Source organism: Bos javanicus, chromosome 1 (assembly GCF_032452875.1).
Source record: "Bos javanicus breed banteng chromosome 1, ARS-OSU_banteng_1.0, whole genome shotgun sequence".
Lineage (NCBI taxonomy): Eukaryota > Metazoa > Chordata > Mammalia > Artiodactyla > Bovidae > Bos > Bos javanicus.
The window spans coordinates 100,122,649-100,142,957 of record NC_083868.1 but is presented as its reverse complement, the minus strand read 5'-3'; the positions used below and the strand labels follow the sequence as shown (position 1 = coordinate 100,142,957).

At 37.7% G+C, this 20,309-nt stretch overlaps 1 protein-coding gene across 7 annotated transcripts in view; it reads right to left on the bottom strand.

Moving 5' to 3' along the window:
• Positions 1 to 20,309, bottom strand: part of ZBBX (zinc finger B-box domain containing) — a 125,410-nt gene that overhangs the window by 29,050 nt on the left and 76,051 nt on the right. For 6 of the 7 annotated variants that reach the window (XM_061416798.1, XM_061416816.1, XM_061416823.1 and 3 more), the window contains 5 exons: positions 16,395 to 16,515; positions 9,755 to 9,864; positions 9,303 to 9,403; positions 6,566 to 6,648; positions 4,172 to 4,311 (listed from right to left, as the gene is read on the bottom strand). In XM_061416798.1, the coding sequence (XP_061272782.1) occupies positions 4,172 to 4,311; positions 6,566 to 6,648; positions 9,303 to 9,403; positions 9,755 to 9,864; positions 16,395 to 16,515 (555 nt within the window). The remainder of the gene's footprint in view (positions 1 to 4,171; positions 4,312 to 6,565; positions 6,649 to 9,302; positions 9,404 to 9,754; positions 9,865 to 16,394; positions 16,516 to 20,309) is intronic. The other variant, XM_061416807.1, reaches the window with a different exon arrangement.

Genomic DNA, 20,309 nt, shown 5'->3' with positions numbered 1-20,309 from the left:
CTATCTCATCCTCTGTCATCCCCTTCTCCTTCTCCCTTCAGTCTTTCCCAGCATCAGGGTCTTTTCAAATCAGTCAGTTCTTCGCATCAGGTGGCAAAAGTACTGGAGTTTCAGCTTCAGCATCAGTACTTCCAATGGATACTCAGGGCTGATTTCCTTTAGATGGACTGGTTGGACCTCCTTGGAGTCCAAGGGACTCTCAAGACTCTTCTCTAACACCACAGTTCAAAAGCAACAATTCTTCAGTGCTCAGCTTTCTTTATGGTCCAACTCTCACATGCATACATGACTATTGGAAAAATATAGCTTTCACTAGATGGACCATTGTTGGCAAAGTAATGTCTCTGCTTTTTAATATGCTGTCTAGTTTGGTCATGACTTTTCTTCCAAGGAGTAAGTGTCTTTTAATTTCATAGCTGCAGTCACCATCTGCAGTGATTTTGGAGTCCAAAAAATAAAGTCTGTCACTATTTTCACTGTTTCCTCATCTATTTGCCATGAAGTGATAGAACCAAATACCATGATCTTCGTTTTCTGAATGTTGAGTTTTAAGTCAACTTTTTCACTCTCCTGTTTTATTTTCATCAAGAGGCTCTTTAGTTCTTCTTCACTTTCTGACATTAGGGTGGTATCATCTCACTCACCTAGAGCCAGACATCCTGGAATGTGAAGCCAAGTGGGCCTTAGGAAGCACCACTATGAACAAAGCTAGTGGAGATGATGGAGTTCCAGTTGAGCTCTTTCAAATCCTAAAAGATGATGCTGTGAAAGTGCTCCACTCAATATGCCAGCAAATTTGGAAAACTCAGCAGTGGCCACAGGGTCAGTTTTCATTCCAATCCCAAAGAAAGGCAATGCCAAAGAATGCTCAAACTACCGCACAATTGCACTCATCTCACATGCCAGTAAAGTAATGCTCAAAATTCTCCAAGCCAGGCTTCAACAACACATGAACCATGAACTTACAGATGTTCAAGTTGAATTTAGAAAAGGCAGAGGAACCAGAGATCAAATTGCCAACATCCGCTGGATCATCAAAAAAGCAAAAGAGTTCCAGAAAAATATCTATTTTTGCTTTATTGACTATGCCAAAGCCTTTGACTATGTGGATCACAATAAACTGTGGAAAATTATGAAAGAGATGGGAATACCAGACCACCTGACTTGCCTCTTGAGAAATCTGTACGCAGGTTAGGAAGCAACAGTTAGAACTGGACATGGAACAACAAACTGGTTCCAAATAGGAAAAGGAGTATGTCAAGGCTGTATATTGTCACCCTGCTTATTTAACTTATATGCAGAGTACATCATGAGAAATTCTGGGCTAGATGAAGCACAAGCTGGAATCAAGATTGCCGGGAGAAATATCAATAACCTTAGATATGCAGATGACACCCTCCTTATGGCAGAAAGTGAAAAAGAACTAAAGAGCCTCTTGATGAAAGTGAAAGAAGAGAGTGAAAAAGTTGGCTTAAAGCTCAACATTCAGAAAACTAATATCATGGCATCTGGTCCCATCACTTCATGGCAAATAGATGGGGAAACAGTGGAAACAGTGACAGACTTTATTTTGGGGGGCTCCCAAAACATTAAAAGACACTTACTCCTTGGAAGAAAAGTTATGACCAACCTAGACAGTATATTAAAAAGCAGAGACATTACTTTGCCAACAAAGATCTATCTAGTCAAAGCCATAGTTTTCCCAGTAGTCCTGTGTGGATGTGATAGTTGAAGTATAAAGAAAGCTGAGCGCTGAAGAATTGATGCCTTTGAACTGTGGTGTTGGAGAAGACTCTTGAGAGTCCCTTGGACTGCAAGGAGATCCAACCAGTCCATCCTAAAGGAAATCAGTCCTGAATATCCATTGGAAGTACAGATGCTGAAGCTGAAACTTCAATACCTTTGCCACCTGATGTGAAGAACTGACTCATTTGAAGAGACCCTGATGCTGGGAAAGATTTGAAGGCAGGAGGAGAAGGGCACTACAGAGGCTGAGATGTTGGATGACATCACCGACTCAATGGACATGAGTTCGACTAAACTCCGGGAGTTGTTGATGGACAGGGAGGCCTGGAGTGCTGCAGTCCATGGGGTCACAAAGAGTCGGACATGACTGAGCAACTGAACTGAGCATGGCCCTGCCCATCAGAGCAAGACCGTTTCCCCCTCAGTCAGTCTCTCCCATCAAGAAGCTTCCATATGCCTCTTATCCTTCTCCATCAGAGGGTAGACAGACTGAAAAAAACCATATAATTATTAGGATCACAAAAATCCAAAACTCTGAGCATTCCAAATACTGGCAAGAATGTGAAGAACAGTAAGACTCACTAATTGTTGGTGACAATGAAAAGTGGTAAAGTCAATTTGAAAGAGAGTTCGGTGGTTTCTTACAAAATTAAATATATTTCTCACCATATGATCCAACAACTGTGCTCCTTGTTATTTACCTGAATAAGTTAAAAACTTATGTCTAAACAAAAACTCACATATGGATTTTTGTAGCAGTTTTATTCACAATCACCAAAACTTGAACACAACCAAGATGTCCTTTAATAAGTTAACATATAAGTAAGTTGTGGTACATCCAGACAATGGAATCCTATTCAGCAATAAAAATAAGTGAGCTATCAAGCCACAAAAACACATGGGGACACCTTTAAATGCATTTTATTAAGTAAAAGAAGTCAATCTGAAAAGACTTGTATGATTTCAGCTATAACCATCTCAAAAAGGCAAAACTGGAGAGTAAAGAGATCTGTGGTTGCTAAGGGTTAGGAAGGAGTGTTGTGTGAAAAGGCACAGCACAGAGGATTTTTATGGCAAAGTTTATACAAATTTTATACAAAGTTTTTATAAACCTTATATTATTCTATAATGTTGGTTACAAGTCATTATACATTTGTCCAAACCCACAGAATGTACACCACCAAGAGAGAACCTTAACGTAACCTGGGGACTCTCAGTAAAAATGATACATAACAAAGGTACTACTCTGGTTTGGGATGCTGGTAGTGGAAGAAGCTATGAGTTTGTGGAGGCTGAGAGTATATGGAGACTCTGTACTTCCTGCTGAATTTTCCTATGAACCTGAAACAGCTTTAAAAAATAAAGTCTATTTAAATAAATCAAGAATCTTTAAAGTCACACTTAATGGGCATTTGTATTTAGCATTTTCCCAAACACAGTTGTAACACCATGCTCCAGGAAGGTTAAAAATAGCTTATGGCCTAGACTTGGAGCCTTGCAAAGGCCTAAATTCCCATATGGATATAGTTCATGGTCATATGATTTAGAAGCTTAGTAGCCAAAGATGTTAAAATCAGCAGGATTACCTTAAATCACTGTTCTCTACCATCTGCTACCCAATGAAAAGGTAATCATCAGTTTTACTATGAGTTATTTTAAGTAATGATCTCTGGTCTCTCTCAAATTCTTCACATAAGAAATATTTATTGGTTTTTCTGAAAATCTAAGTAGATAAAATAAAATCCTAAATAGATAAAAGCAGATTAGAAATCATCTAATTCCTATATTTTAGTTTTGGTAAATGAGACTTAAGAAAGGAAGTGATATGTTCAAGGTCACACAATGATTTAAGGCAGAAATGAAAACAAAATCTGACTCCCAGGCCAGGATACTTTGCTATGACTGTCTTTAAAATGATCTCAGCATCTGGAAATTAAAACCAGACATTAGTACATACACAGTATTCTAATCTATAGATCCCCAGGGTACAACTAGTTATAACAATGTAGCTATATAAAGAGATGATTTGTATTGGTTTGGTTTTATCACTTATGTGAAACTTTACAACTCAAATATTTTGGGAAAAGAAATAGTGCAAGGGAGAACAAAGTAAAGCATGCCAATCAGACTTCTGTCCGAAGAGCCCAACCATGTAAACTTTTAAATGATAGCTCAGGTATAACTTTCAGAGTAGTTTTATATTGCCTGTTTTTTTCTCTGAATACAAATACCATTATCCATTAACTAAAAAGAATATTTGATAGAAAGTTACATATTTTCAACCAATGTTCTGAGTATCAAATTTTCTGGGTTTAAAATGAACAGCAAAATAGGCAAAGCTTTATATAACCTGCAATACTTATTGATTTTATTAAATTACTAATATTCACTGTTAATAATATTAAGCAAAAATGAAAAAAGTTACCTTTTGAGTTGTCTTTACAAGAAAAAGAGTTATTACTCAGATGAAGGTGGAAGAGGTCAGATTTTCTGTTGGTAAATACATGATGTTGATGGATGTCATTTTCATACAGAAAAGCATTCTGATAATCACGAAATGTGTGACTTTCATGTTTAGGGACAAACAAGAGAATATAGTTGAAAGAAATTATACATAAAAATGTTAAAACACTCAGCTTATTGAAATAAATGTAGTAATTTACTTATTATTATAAATTAATAATTTAAATTATAAATAAATAAAAATAAATTATAAATAAAATTTAAAACTCAGCTTATTAAACTAAATATAGTAAAATCTTAAGGAAATAGGTTATTCACATTAATTTAATACTTGTTTCAACATACTGTAGATGCATTCTAAAACAGCAAGTACCTTAACAGTATTATGAATTTAAAAGAAATAGGCAACTGGAACAAACCTGATTTAGCTGCAAATTTTTCATTGAAAGTTTCTTTTTTAAAAAATAGTCTAAAGTAAGTTTAATTTCATATGGTCTTTCTTCTAAAAATGAAGAGATATCTTTCAATCTCATCAAGCTGATGAAAATAAGATTTTATTGCTTAAATAAACTTTTTATTTGTTCATCATGACTATATGGGTTCAAAAGCCTTATGTGGTATTTATATCTCAATTTTAATGATGATTACCATATACAAGCATAGTTAAAATTGAACAACACTTTCTATGAGTTGAATTTAATAATACTTGATATTATGTAAGCTCTACATGGTAGTGGGTGGGTTAGTCACTAATTCGTGTCTGACTCTTTGTGACCCCATGGAATGTAACTGCCAGGCTCCTCTGTCCATTGGATTTTCCAGGTGAGAATACTGGAGTGAGTTGCCATTTCCTTCACTAGGTGATCTACCCACCCAGAGAGGGAAGCGGCATTTCCTGTTTGGCAGGTGATCTTCTGCATTGCAGTCTGATTCATTACTGCTGAGCCCACCAGGGAAGCTGCAAGCTCTACATAGTACCACCATAAAAACTCATGGATTATGCTTGACCAAAAAGGTTCTTTTGTGTCACATATGATCCTTTATGATTTTTCTAGAAAAGAAGCTCTATGGGCACCTCCAAATCCAATATGCAAAACTATTGCCAAACCATAATCAGTAACTCTCTCTGCCTTTTCTAACATGGAGGTCAAGGGAAAGGCTTGTGATAAAATATATAAAAGAATCAAATTAGAGAGTAGAAATGCTGTACTTCCTTGGTTTACAGTAGTGCGTATAAGTATAAACCTCTTACCTACTGACCAGAATCTGGTTGTCTCCTGCCAAAAGCACATTTGCTGCTAGATATCTGGGTCTATGTGTCCAAAGTGAAAGTGAAAATTGCTCAGTCCTGTTCAACTCTTTGCGACCCCATGGGCTGTAGCCTGCCAGGCTCCTGTGTCTATGAAATTCTCCAGGCCAGAATACTTTCAGGCCCAAGGGCATCACTTAGGCCCACTGCTGTTCCAAAATACTGACAGGGGCCTAAGGTGATCTGAACATATAAACAAAGAATCGGTGTAAGGGCTACCTAATAGAAGCTTCATTCTGCTGTTTACCCAACTTAATACTTTGCAGTCAAAACACCTGAAATCCTAGCCAAGGTTTCAACAGCAGAGAGGACTTGGAATAATTTATATATTACTAGTAGATACAGCAAGATATTATTTTTCATTCAAAATGACAATTTTTTTTTAAAGTTACAACCTGAATCATTATAATTCATTTATTTATAACACAGTAAAATCTACCTAAGAAGTAATCTATAGTTTGGAGGCTTTTTTTTGTCTCTCAACCTAATCATTAGTATACATTTTTATTTAGGGTTCATAACAAACTGAAGTAATCAAAATCCAAAGAGTATCTGTCACTTCAAATAATGACAATTCCTAAATTCTGAAGCATCTATTAAATAATCCAGATGTTAGGTAAAGCATAAACATATGATTATAGATAATTTTCTAATTATTGAATGCTGATAAATATTAGTAATATTGTGTGCTATGCTCAGTCACGTCTGACTCTCTGCAACCCCATGAACTATAGCCCTCCAGGCTCTTCTGTCCATGGAATTTCCCAAGCAACAATAGTGGAGTGGGTTGCCATTTCCTTCTGCAGGAGATCTTCCCGACCCAGAGCTTGAAACTGTGTCTCCAGCATCTCCTGCACTGCAGACAGATTCTTTACCACTGAGCCACCAGGAAAGCCCAGTAATACTGTACCCAAATTTAAAGATGGCTTAAGTAAAATATATTCTAACATTAAATTCATATGCTTTTTATGTTGTGAACTTCTCAAAAGATAGGAAATTTTTTGTGAGTGTTTAATAAGCATCAAAAGTGAATTAGAAATATCTTACCTTTGTGAACTGTCTGCATCTGCTAACTCAACTTTATAAGGCACGGCATTTCCTGGTTCTTCAAATTCCACTTCATAAGTCTTCTTAAACGGATGTTGTATAATATTAGTATGTTCAGCTAATTTATGATACATTAACCAGCTAACTTATTCACAGCATTTAGAGAATTTTTATTCTCGCAAAAAATGTCATAAACTCACTGACTATATGGCATAGAACATGAATTCCAATAGAACGAAACAAATTCAACAGATAATTGTTGAGGGCTTTTGCTGTATAGTTCATCTTATCATGACTACTATCATATCCAAAGCCAAACATAACAACTTAGATTTTATTTTGTAACTACAAAGCGCCAAGTGAAGTGCGAGTGTTAGTCATTCAGCTGTATCTGACTCTTTGCAACCTCATGGAGTTCAGGCTCCTCTGTCCATGGGATTTCCCAGGCAAGAATACTGGAGTGGATTGCTATTTCCTTCTCCAGGGGATCTTTCCAACCAGGGATCAAACACAGGTCTCTTGCATTGCAGACAGATTCTTTACCACTGAGCCACCAGGGAAGCCCTCAGTGCCAAGTAGATGTTTTTAGTTTTCTGACCAGCATGTCATAAGCTTACTCTATGTAGCAACAATTTAATGAAGAGCAGCCACAAATATACATGCATGTATGTTCTCCAAGCCAGGCTTCAGCAATATGTGAACCGTGAACTTCCTGATGTTCAAGCTGGTTTTAGAAAAGGCAGAGGAACCAGAGATCAAATTGCCAACATCCGCTGGATCATAGAAAAAGCAAGAGAGTTCCAGAAAAGCATCTATTCCTGCTTGATTGACTATGCCAAAGCCTTTGACTGTGTGGATCACAATAAACTGTGGAAAATTCTTCAAGAGATGGGAATACCAGACCACCTGATCTGCCTCTTGAGAAATCTGTATACAGGTCAGGAAGCAACAGTTAGAACTGGACATGGAACAACAGACTGGTTCCAAATAGGAAAAGGAGTATGTCAAGGCTGTATATTGTCACCCTGTTTATTTAACTTATATGCAGAGTACATCATGAGAAACGCTGGACTGGAAGAAACACAAACTGGAATCAAGATTTCCGGGAGACATATCAATAACCTCAGATATGCAGATGACACCACCCTTATGGCAGAAAGTGAAGAGGAACTCAAAAGCCTCTTGATGAAAGTGAAAGTGGAGAGTGAAAAAGTTGGCTTAAAGCTCAACATTCAGAAAACGAAGATCATGGCATCTGGTCCCACCACTTCATGGGAGATAGATGGGGAAACAGTGGAAACAGTGTCAGACTTTATTTTTCTGGGCTCCAAAATCACTACAGATGGTGACTGCAGCCATGAAATTAAAAGATACTTACTCCTTGGAAGGAAAGTTATGACCAACCTAGATAGCATATTCAAAAGCAGAGACATTACTTTGCCAACAAAGGTCCGTCTAGTCAAGGCTATGGTTTTCCTGTGGTCATGTATGGATGTAAGAGTTGGACTGTGAAGAAGGCTGAGCACCTAAGAATTGATGCTTTTGAACTGTGGTGTTGGAGAAGACTCTTGAGAGTCCCTTGGACTGCAAGGAGATCCAACCAGTCCATTCTGAAGGAGATCAGCCCTGGGATTTCTTTGGAAGGAATAATGCTAAAGCTGAAACTCCAGTACTTTGGCCACCTCATGTGAATAGTTGACTCATTGGAAAAAGACTGATGCTGGAAGGTATTGGGGACAGGAGGCGAAGGGGATGACAGAGGATGAGATGGCTGGATGGCATCACTGACTCGATGGACGTGAGTCCGAGTGAACTCTGGGAGTTGGTGATGGACAGGGAGGCCTGGCGTGCTGCGATTCGTGGGGTCTCAAAGAGTCGGACACGACTGAGCGACTGATCTGATCTGATCTTATCTGATGTGTTAATTTGTTCAGAATCTTCCATTTATCCAAAGCAGAAATAAATATGTTGCTAGGCATACACACACACACACATGCACACTGCAGAAGCTATTAACCTAAAGAAGAAAGTAGTATGTCAAAAAGTACTTCCTCTATTGTATTTCTTCACTATGACAACCATAGAAAGAGCAATATTGAGGACAGTGGGTATATTCTGTTACTAGAGGATGAGAAAGTCAGAAATGCTTTCATCCTGGAGCTGGAGCTATGACTTACTCTGGCTCCAGCTGATTTTACTTGGTGTTTTCCAGAGGCTTATATTCAAGTTATTATTATACTAAATCCATTAAATCTTAAAACTCTTTTCCCTTTAAATAAAAAGTATTAAATGACATTCAACAAACTAAATGCATAAAAATTTTATTAAATAAATATCATATAATGAGAATAATCTTTGTTTAAAAGCATGATAACGTAGAAAACTAAATACTGGGTTGGTCAAAAAGCTCTTCTGGGAACAAACCTTTTGGCCACTCAATAAAATAAACACTAAACACCATCTCTACAAGTTAAAAGATTGAAATATCTTCTTATCTCCCATACTATGACACAATATAAATTTAGCTCACAAATTTACTGTTTACATTAAAATAATAGTCTGTTGTATTCCTACCAGCATATTTAAGTTAAAACCCTTGTAAATTTATGCTATTAAACTATGCTTAATTATGAAAGATTATCTTGCTGAAAATAATATGTAGTTGGTAAGTACATATTATTTATGTGTTGTGAATTTCCTCTTTGTTAAGTAATATGAGTGGTCATTATGCACTTACATCATCCAGTTCAACTATTTTTAGAGATGGTTCAGGTCTCTCTCTGTTTAATTCTTCTATTGGCAGAAAAAGAGCTGGGGGTTGTATCTTGATATCTTCAACTAGAAAATAAGATTAAAAATAATATCATCCAGAGTATAGCTTACCTGATAATTCATCTTCAAATAACATAGGCAACAATGGAAGTGCAGCCACTCAAAGGTATAAATACTCTCAATTTTCCCAGCTCAAGTAAATTATTTAGCATTCAACTTTTAAATGAAGCTATTTAAAATAAAAGAAGCTACATCTAGAGAATAAGAAGGAGAGTGTGTGTCATTCTGATCTAGAAATAGTGTACAGTGTAGTGAGAATGATACAGTAAAGGAAACCAAAAGAAGATGCTGATTAATGCTCAGTGTATATAAGTTGATACAGTAAATTCAAAAATATCTCATCGAGGCTGAACTTACCATCACTATCTTCATCATTTTCATTCTGAGAACATTGTGCCTCACTAGTGGTTTTACTCTGAGGTATGAAGGTGTCTGGTAGCATGTTTTGAAGTTGCTCCAGTGGAGTTCTACAAAACAAAAAGCAATTAAAAGCCTAAAGTACATTATCTAAAATTTCTTTGGATGAGATCTTAATTTATTTCACAAACAAATGAGTCTACAAAATTAATAAGGAAAATATAGCTATACCTCTAATTTACAGAAGAAATGTATAACTGCATAACATAATCTTAGTCTACTAAAACAATTTTGTAAATCAAATTAACATCACACAAGATTTTTAATTGCATATCCTACTGTTTTTCTGTTTAGGATGAAAATCAAAGTTATGATAGAATTCAGTGTTCTTGCAAAAAACACATGGAGTCCATGAAACATCACGCTGTTAAAAAAGCTAATTTACAAAGGTGTGCTGCATCTCACACAGGGAACTGAAGATATTTTTCTAAACGTCCACCAAGCCGACAGGGTGATAAAACAGGTTTCCACTCTATGAACATGAGGTGCTGTGGCTGAAGCATCTTTCACCTAATTAACAATGAGGTCTGATGTGGCCTGTCTCACATACAAGGCAATGAAGCATGGGAATCTTTAGAGGTCTTGTGCATTTGATCCCAAAGGATATTCCAAAGCAGTGGGGAAGGGAGTCACGTTTTAACTGAGAAAGTAAGTAGCTGCACATCTCTTCTAGATTATATAATGCTTGTGCAGTTCCACATATAAAAGTCAGGGCTTTCTTAATAATATCCACAGGTAACATCAATATTAAAAAAAAAAAATATTCCAAGCTATGTTCTAAACCATTTGGGGTACTGAATCTTAATAGGAATACTAAATAGGCATTATTATTATCTTAATTTAGTGAGAAAACTGAAGCACAAAGAAACTAACCAACTTGTTCAAAGTCATTCAGTGAGTAAATGCAGCAAAGAGAATTTGAATCCAAGCAGTCTGCCTCCCCAAGCCCATGTTCTTAATCATTTTGCTATATTGCCTCTCTCACAATTTGCAAAGACACCAAAAATTTAATGATCTCCTGGCAAATTGTGACTGTGAATTTTCCCAATATATGCAATGTATATGTCAGTACACTCCAAAATATTTATATATTATCCGGATTTGAAGAGCATGTCATGTTACATCCACAATTTAATTAAGTGATGGAAAATATTAGAGAGTAAAGGTCAAAGACAAACTGGCATCTGGCCACTGGAAACCTCTTTCCAGTTTGATGTGAAAATACTTTATAAAAATTCAATTATTGATACACATACATGTACTAATATCTATATACTCCTTCATGAAGTTAAAACATCAACTTTTAGGGGCAAAACTCTGAACCAAAGCCTTGTACAGTCCAGATAATAGAGTACTGGAGCTGAAGGGGCCCCTTAGATCTATTTCAAACTTAGTGTTTTGCAGGTGAGAAAATGTGGACCAAGAGAATTAAAGTGATTTGCCCATGAACAAACAACTAGCTAGTGAACAAACTAAGTCTGCACTCTGGATATTAAGACCCTAGCACCATTGCTCTGCTAAAAGATCATGCCACATAAATAAAAGACGACATATGCTTTAAAATAGGATTACCTCACCAGAGTCTCCTTTTTTTTAAATTTAAACAAATATATACCCAGCATTGACCAGTTCACTGGGGAAACTAAACTGACCAAATCATTCTTGAAATGAGTGTTCTAAATTTATTCTGTGAATCACTACAGGCCTGTTAGCCTCAGAATCACCAGAGAAAATCTTTTTTTAAATGCAAAGCCTCAGACAATCCTTAAAAACATTGATTTTTAGGTTTGCCTCAGACGATCCTTAAAAACACTGATTTGTCTGAGGTTGGGTAGAGAAATCAGCATTTTCACTTGCCCCCATACTTCTGATGATCAGCTAGACCTGAGAAGCAGATATAATTAAAATAGGGGGGTTGGAGTAGAAATACCAACTAATTGATAATATCCATCCTTAAAATACTGCAAATACAAATTGTATGATCCCTTTCATGAAACTTTCCTAGCATTTAAAAGATCCACTAGAAAAAAAGGAAAACTACACCAGTGGGACTTCATCAAGCTAAAAAGTTTCTGCACAGCAAAGGAAACATTGACGAAATGAAAATGAAGACAACCTATCAAATGAAAAAAGATATCTGTAAATCATATATTTAATAAGGAATTGACATTGAAAGTACACAAATGACTCATACAACTCAACAACAACAACAACAACAACAAAAACCACCAAACAACCCAATTTAAAATAGGCAGAGAATCTGAATAGACATTTTTCCAAACAAGACACACTGATGGCCAATAGATATATGAAAAGTTGGTCAACATCACTGATCATCAGGGAAACACAAATTGAAACCACAATGAGATACCATCTCAATGAGATATCACCTGCTAGAATGGCTATTGTCATTAAGAATAGAAAACAACAAATGCTGGAGAAGACAAGGAGAAATAAGAAACTTATACCCTGTTGGTGGGAATGAAAAACAGTGCACCTGCTATGGAAAACAGAATAGAACTACCATATGATTTACTTATTCCACTTCTGGATATTTATTTGAAGGGAATGAAAATATTAATTTTAAAAGGTATAACAGGAAGTACCAGTATATGTCCAAAGGATCATCTAACAGGGAGATCACTCATTCATCTAAACAGAAGACTTGAGCTATTACCCAAGAAAATGGAAGAGTGGTCCTGAAGTTATTTCAGAAATTATCAAGGCTATCCCTCCCATTGGGTTTCCCAGGTGGCTTACCAGTAGATAATTCAACTACCAATGCAGGAGATGTGGGCTCGATCCAATCCCTGGGTCAGGAAAATCCCCTGGAGAAGGAAATGGCAACTCACTCCAGCGTTCTTGCCTGGGAAATCCCATGAACAGGGGAGCCTGGCGGGCTACAGTCCATGGGGTCACAACAGAATTAGACACAACTTAACAACTAAATAATAAAAAATCCTTCCCATAACACAGAATCTCCAATGCAGTAATGTCCAGTAAAACCCTGAGGGTAAGGCTGCCCTTATGATCCCAGACTAGAACAATCATAATTCCAGGTCAGGGGAATCACAACCATGTGACCCATCTCAGAGTCATCAGAGGAATGGGGCCACCCAAAGTCATGGGGATGGCAAAACAGGTAGAGCGACCTGGAACCTCGGGGGCCCAGCCCTTGCCACACCAGGCTCAAGGCAGCACTACTGCCTCAGTGTGTCCAGAAGAGGGCTTTCCACCCAGTGGGCCTGGACAGCAGAGCACTGACAAAGGAAAATTCTCAAGAGTTAAGGTCTAACAGCATTGTCTTGTTAGGTTTCAGACTTGTTCAGGACTTGTTCCTTTTTTATTCCCAATTTCTCCCTTTGGAATAGGAATATCTACCCTATGCTTGTCCCACCTTTATATCTCAGAAGCACAGAACATATTTGATTACACAGATTCACAGTTAGAGAGAAATCTATCTCAGAATGAATCATGCATTGAATCTCACCCGCATCTGATTTAGATGATATTTAGATAAGATTTTAGAATTAAGAGTAGAATTTTGAGGTGACAGTGGGACGACTTAAGACATTGGAGTCTACTGGGACAGAATGAAAATATTCTTTAAATGGGAAGGTCATAAACTGTGGAAGGCCAAGAGCAGAAAGCTCTGTTCTGAATGTCTGTGTCCCCACAAAATTTGTACATGGAAACTCTAACCTCCAAGGTGATGGTACTAGGTGGTGAGCATTTGGGAGGCGATTTGTTCAAGACAGTAGACGCCTCATGAATGGGATTAGTGCCCTTATAAAAGAAACCCAAGAGAGGCCTCTCACCCCTTCTGCCCTTTGAGGACACAGTGAGAAGACAACCCAGTCACCAAGTCTGCTGGCACTTTGATCTTGGACTTCCCAGCCTTAAGAACTGTGAAAAACAAACATCTTTATAAGCCACCCAGTCTATGGTATTCTAATAGCACGAACAGACCACAACATTCATTATTAAGGCAAGAGTGATTTTATAGCAGAGAATATTGGTGAGCACCACATCAACTATGTGTTCAAGGTTAACAACCTGGTGATGAGATCTACCGACAGTACAATCATGTGATATCATGCAGTAAGAAAGGCACCTCCTCTCTCATTCTTCCTCAAAATGTATAACCTCAATCTTATTATGAAAAAACAGGATCTAGACCCACACTGAGTATATTCTATGAAACACCTAACAAGTACTCATGTCCATGTCATGCAAGACAAGGAAAGAGCAAGGAGTTGCAATGGAGAAGGAGATAGGACAAAACTGCACTGTGAGACCCTAAATTGACTCTTGAAACAGAATAAGGATGTTAGTGAAAAACTGCTGAAATTCAAATAAAGTGTGTAGTTTAGTGATTCATATTGTACCAGTGTTAATTTTTTGGTGTTGATATATGCTGTGATTATATAAGATGTTGCCATTAGGGAATGCTGAATGAATGATATGTAGAAATTCTTCATACTGCTTTGTAACTCCTAATTGCATGCCTTATTTCAAAATAAGAAAATTGAAAGAAAAGGAATACATCCATGAAAAACAGTTGAAGGGATATGGTAATCTGTCAAATAAAAGCTTCAAAAAAGGCACGAAGACTGATTTTTAAAATATGAATCTAAATATGATTTGAAATATGATGTGAATTTTAAATATGATTTTAAAATAGGAAAAGATATCATGAAGAGGAGAAAGTCAATTTGGTCTGTACTGTATATTGTCACCCTGCTTATTTACTTCTATGCAGAGTACATCATGAGAAATGCTGGGCTGGAAGAAGCACAAGCTGGAATCAAGAGTGCTGGGAGAAATATCAATAACCTCAGATATGCAGATGACACCACCCTTATGGCAGAAAGTGAAGAGGAACTCAAAAGCCTCTTGATGAAATTGAAAGAGGAGACTGAAAAAGTTGACTTAAAGCTCAACATTCAAAAAACGAAGATCATGGCATCTTGTCCCATCACTTCATGGGAAACAGATGGGGAAACAGTGGAAACAGTGTCAGACTTTATTTTTTTGGGCTCCAAAATCACGGCAGATGGTGATTGCAGCCATGAAATTAAAAGACGTTTACTCCTTGGAAGGAAAGTTATGACCAACCAAGATAGCATATTCAAAAGCAGAGACATTACTTTGCCAACAAAGGTCAAGGCTATGGTTTTTCCAGTGGTCATGTATGGATGTGAGAGTTGGACTGTGAAGAAGGCTGAGCGCGGAAGAATTGATGTTTTTGAACTGTGGTGTTGGAGAAGACTCTTTCGAGTCCCTTGGACTGCAAGGAGATCCAACCAGTCCATTCTGAAGGAGATCAGCCCTGGGATTTCTTTGGAAGGAATGATGCTAAGGCTGAAACTCCAGTACTTTGGCCACCTCATGCAAAGAGTTGACTCATTGGAAAAGACTCTGATGCTGGGAGGGATTGGGGGCAGGAGGAGAAGGGGACGACAGAGGATGAGATGGCTGGATGGCATCACCAACTCGATGGACGTGAGTTTGAGTGAACTCTGGGAGTTGGTGATGGACAGGGAGGCCTGGCGTGCTGCAATTCATGGGGTCGCAAAGAGTCAGATATGAGTGAGTGACTGAACTGAACTGAACTGAACTGGTTTAACTGGTAGAATTGGGCCCAAGTTTAGCAACTAATCAGAAAAAAGTGACAGTTCACTAGGAGATATTATAGCTGGCAGAAGGTCCCAAAGATGGGGTGAGCCATCTCAGGAGATGGTTTTGCATTACTGGAAGTGAAACAAGAGTTTGAAAACCACTCTTCTGGTATATTCTAGACATGTTTTCTAACACCTTACATGCCAAAATGTGGTTCGGAGACTAGCATTATCCATAATAATAACACTGGAGCTTTTAGAAATTCAGAAATGCAAGATCTCAGGCTTGGCCCATACCTACTGAAGAAGAATCTATACTTTGCCATAGTCTCTAGCTGACTCACAGGCAAGTGTGAGTCTCACTGCTACAGGGCAAACCAAGCTCCTGGCCTTTAAAGGTACCTCCCGCTATGGTTCTTATATCATGGTAAAATTATGAATGACTCCAACATGTACCCAATCATTTTGGTTTGATATTTAATAGTTTAACTTTCGAAAAATTTATGAAATGGTGCAGTTAATGAGAGAGTTTTTGAATAAAATACATTTGAATACTATTAATAAACTATAAAATTAAAAGTCTGGTTAACTTAAAAGTACTTTCAAAGTTTCTGAAGAGTATAGCCTCAAAAATTACCTTTCAAAGTAAGCTTTCATGTATTGCATTATTTTTGCTATTTTTTAAAAATTATGTACTGTAGTTGTGCCTTTTTTTCCCCACATACATATTTTCACTTAGACCCTAAATCAATCATGCATTACATACATACATTGAATTAAAATTCTTATCAGTATGGTAGAAGCTTCACAGGGACTTAATATTGCTTTAAAATTATTTACACAGATGTGAAGTACATAAATAACACTGCTACAAAAAAAAGCATGTCACACAAGAAAGAAACAGAAATAGCTTTTACATTTCTTATTGATAATGCAAAAAAAAAAAAAACAGAAAATACCTTCTATGTTTTTTAAGCCATAATTTTTCCATGTAGGATAGACTATCTTCCTTAAATTCAATAGTAAGTGGTTCTGTCCAAATTTTCAGATTAGTTTGTACTTCACATTCTTCCAATGAATCTTAAAAAAAAAAAAAATAATATGCATAATTAATATAACCTAGGATACAAATTACCATATCTCTCAAGATACAGAGCTCATCATTTTTGAGGCAAAGGTGCCTTGAAATTTGTCTATACAATCAATAGTTCTAGGCTTAAATGCTGTAAAAATGCCAAATATTAGTGATGTATTATATTTTTATAGTTTTCTTCAATCATTTCTTGGGAAAGATATCTTATAATTCAGAATGTTTTTAAAGCAGCTAATTATTTTACACAACAAAGATAAAAACACATAGATTCATTATATATTCTATAAAGGCATACACACAGAAAGGCATGTATTACAGCCACTGACAATAATATTTACACATTATGGGAAATAGAAAATAAATAACTCAGAATGGCACCTGGAGGAGACAACTGTCCTCATGAATTTATATCTACATGGCAATTTACTTCCAGATGCTTAGGATGTTTCTGAAGTACTACTAAATTAAAAGCACCATTCAGACATATTTAAAACTGATGGAGATTTCCGGGAAAAAAAAAACAAGAGCAGTGTAAATCCAGATTTTCTCATCTCTCCACCCTCCTAAATATTAGACCCTTCTCCAAACTGACCATAATAGCAGGAAAAATCTTGGAGAAAATAGAGAAGCAGTAAAGAGGGAAACAATTATTCTTTTATAGACTGAAACTAGAGAATAATCCCAAGTGCATACTGCAGGTTTTAATAAATAGCTTTTAGAAGCAGCCAAATGCCAACTATGAAAATAAACCAAAAGAATGTGTCATTTACTCCTGTTCTTCCCACAGTATAGAAGAGTGCTGAATAAAGCAATTAGAAGGTGTACTTTGCCAACAAAGCTCTGTATAGTCAATGCTATGGTTTTTCCTGTAGTTATGTACAGATGTGAGAGTTGGACCATAAAGGCTGAGAAAGTGAAAGTCACTGAAAAGTGAAAGTGAAAGTCACTCAGTCCTGTCTGATAAAGAAGGCTGAGCACCAAAGAATTGATGCTTTTGAACTGTGGTGTTGGAGAAGACCCGAGAGTCCCTTGGACTGCAAGATCAAACCAGTCAGTGCTAAAGGAAATCAGTCCTGAATATTCATTGGAAGGATTGATGCTGAAACTAAAGCTCCAATACTTAGGCCACCTTATACGAAGAGACGACTCACTGGAAAAGACCCTGATGCTGGGAAACATTGAAGGCAGGAGGAGAAGGGGACGACAGAGGATAAGATGATTGGATGGCATCACTGATTCAATGGACATAAATGTGAGCAAACTCCAGGAGATAGTGAAAGACAGGGAAGCCTGGCATGCTGCAGTCCATGGGGTCGCAAATAGTCAGACACGACTGAACAACTGAGAAGCACCACCAGGATACATGAACTAAAAGAGCAGGAGTCAAGGAGAACAAGTCATAGGAGAAAGAAAAGCCCTCCACTGTGAGTCCTCCTTTTCATGAGGAAAAAAAAAAAAAAAAAAAAATCCCAACAGGAAAGCTGAAAGTAAAACAATGAGGACTTTTTTTTTTTTTTTTCTGGCCAAGTCAAGCCACTGACTTGAGCGATAATCCCCAAGTTTAGGAGGGTAATGAGGAGGAAGGAGATGAAGCAGCTGGCCTGTGCCCCACTCTCCTCCCATCAACAATGGCACATTCTCAGGAAATAAGATGGCAGGTGGCCTGGGTTAACTTGATTGTGAATATGCTAACTAGACCTTCTGGCACTTTTCACTTTCATGCATTGGAGAAGGAAATGGCAACCCACTCCAGTGTTCTTGCCTGGAGAATCTCAGGGATGGGGGAGCCTGGTGGGCTGCTGTCTATGGGGTCGCACAGAGTTGGACACGACTGAAGCGACTTAGCAGTAGCAGCAGACCTTCTGGCAAATGGATTAATGATATTTTCTAGAAAGAGTCTTTAGCTATGTAATGCATTAAGCAGGATAATCTTTGAAGTTGCTTATAGAAAACAAATCTAGGACACATGGATTTATGAGGCATGCCTCCCTGAACAATGCCATGCAAGCTCTGTAACTTAGGTTTTGGTTTGCTCCCTTGTTTAATGGTTCCCTGGCTACCTTTAGTGTAAGATGTTCCATTGTTTATACTGAAGGAATGATAGGTATTTTGCTTAATAGACAACACTTTTAAAAGCCTTAAGATACAAATTTGCCCAAAGTGTTTAAGGAACAACCAAGAGGCCAGTTGTGTGTGTGTTTATTTGTTGGTTGTGTTCAACTCTTTGCAACCCTTTGGAATGTAGCCTGCTAGACTTCTCTGTCCATGGAACTCTTTGGGCAAGAATACTTGAGTGGGTAGCCATTCCCTTCTCCAGGGGATCTTCCCGACTCAAGGATCAAACCTGGGTTTTCTGCACTGCAGACAGATTCTGTACCCACTGAGTCATCAGGGAAGCCGTAATATTAGTGAACCTTCTAGGTCATTATAAGTACTTGCCTTTCACACTGAAGGAAATGAGATTTTGGAGTTCACTAAAACATAATCAATAACACAAATAACTAGGAAACTTGAAAATTCAAAGCTAATGACCAAGATACATGGGAAAACACAATGTCATGTGTAGTGAGGTACACAAATTATATATACAATTTCATCTGTATCAGGCCAGCAATTTTTTTTTAAGCTGCCAATTTGTGTTGGTGATAATGGGAAGCAGCCAGACTATTTATACACTGCAAGAGGGAGTACTAATACATTGGTAAATAATTCAAGTTTACCTAGTAGAAGTGAAGACATGGATACCCCCATAATCCAGCTATTTTACTCCTAGGAATAGAACCCAGAAAAGTGTGCATATGAGAGCTAGGAGACCTGGGTAACAATATTCTTAACAGCAGTGTTTGCTGGGTAGGGTTAAGGGTACAAGTGATGTTGAAGGATTCAGAAAGTAAAAATTATGAAAAGCTGTTACCAACCCTAGACTTGAGAGAACAATGTAGGAAAACTTTGTAAGAATAACTGAAAGCAATGGCTGTGGATGAAAGGTCATCTGAGTGTTGCTTTCTAACATAAGCAGAGAATGCAGTCACGGCAAAAATCTCAGCACATGAAGAAGAGGGAGAGTAAATACTTCAACCTCTTTCCTCCCCCAAATGGGAATCAACCCAGACAATCGTCAATGTTTAAACAGGTAAACAGTGGTATAAGCAGAGACCTGTTAAGCAGTGACATGAATGAAATACAGCTATGCACATCTTTATGGGTAAATCTCAGTAAATAATCTTGAAAATATTAAACCAGTTGTAAAAGAATAATATACAGCTTTCCATTTACACAGTGTTTGTGTGTGTGCTCAGTCGCTCAGCCGTGTCCGGCTCTTTGTATCCCTTTGTACTGTAGCCCACCAGGCTCCTCTGTCCACGGAATTTTTCAGGCAAAAATACTGGAGTGGGTTGCCATTTCCTCCTCAGCAATATCTTCCAGACCCAGGAACTGAATAGTGTCTCCTTTGTCTCCTGCATTGCAAGCAGATTCCTTCCTGCTGAGTCACTAGGGAAGCCCATCAGTTCAGTTCAGTTAAGTCACTCAGTCATGTCCGACTCTTTGCAACCCCATGAATAGCAGCACGCCAGGCCTCCCTGTCCACCACCAACTCCTGGACTTCACCCAAACTCCTGTGCATAGAGTCAGTGATGCCATCCAGCCATCTCACCCTCTGTCATCCCCTTCTCCTCCTGCCCCCAATCCCTTCCAGCATCAGAGTCTTTTCCAATGAGTCAACTCTTCACATGAGGTGGCCAAAGTACTGGAGTTTCAGCTTCAGCATCAGTCCTTCCAA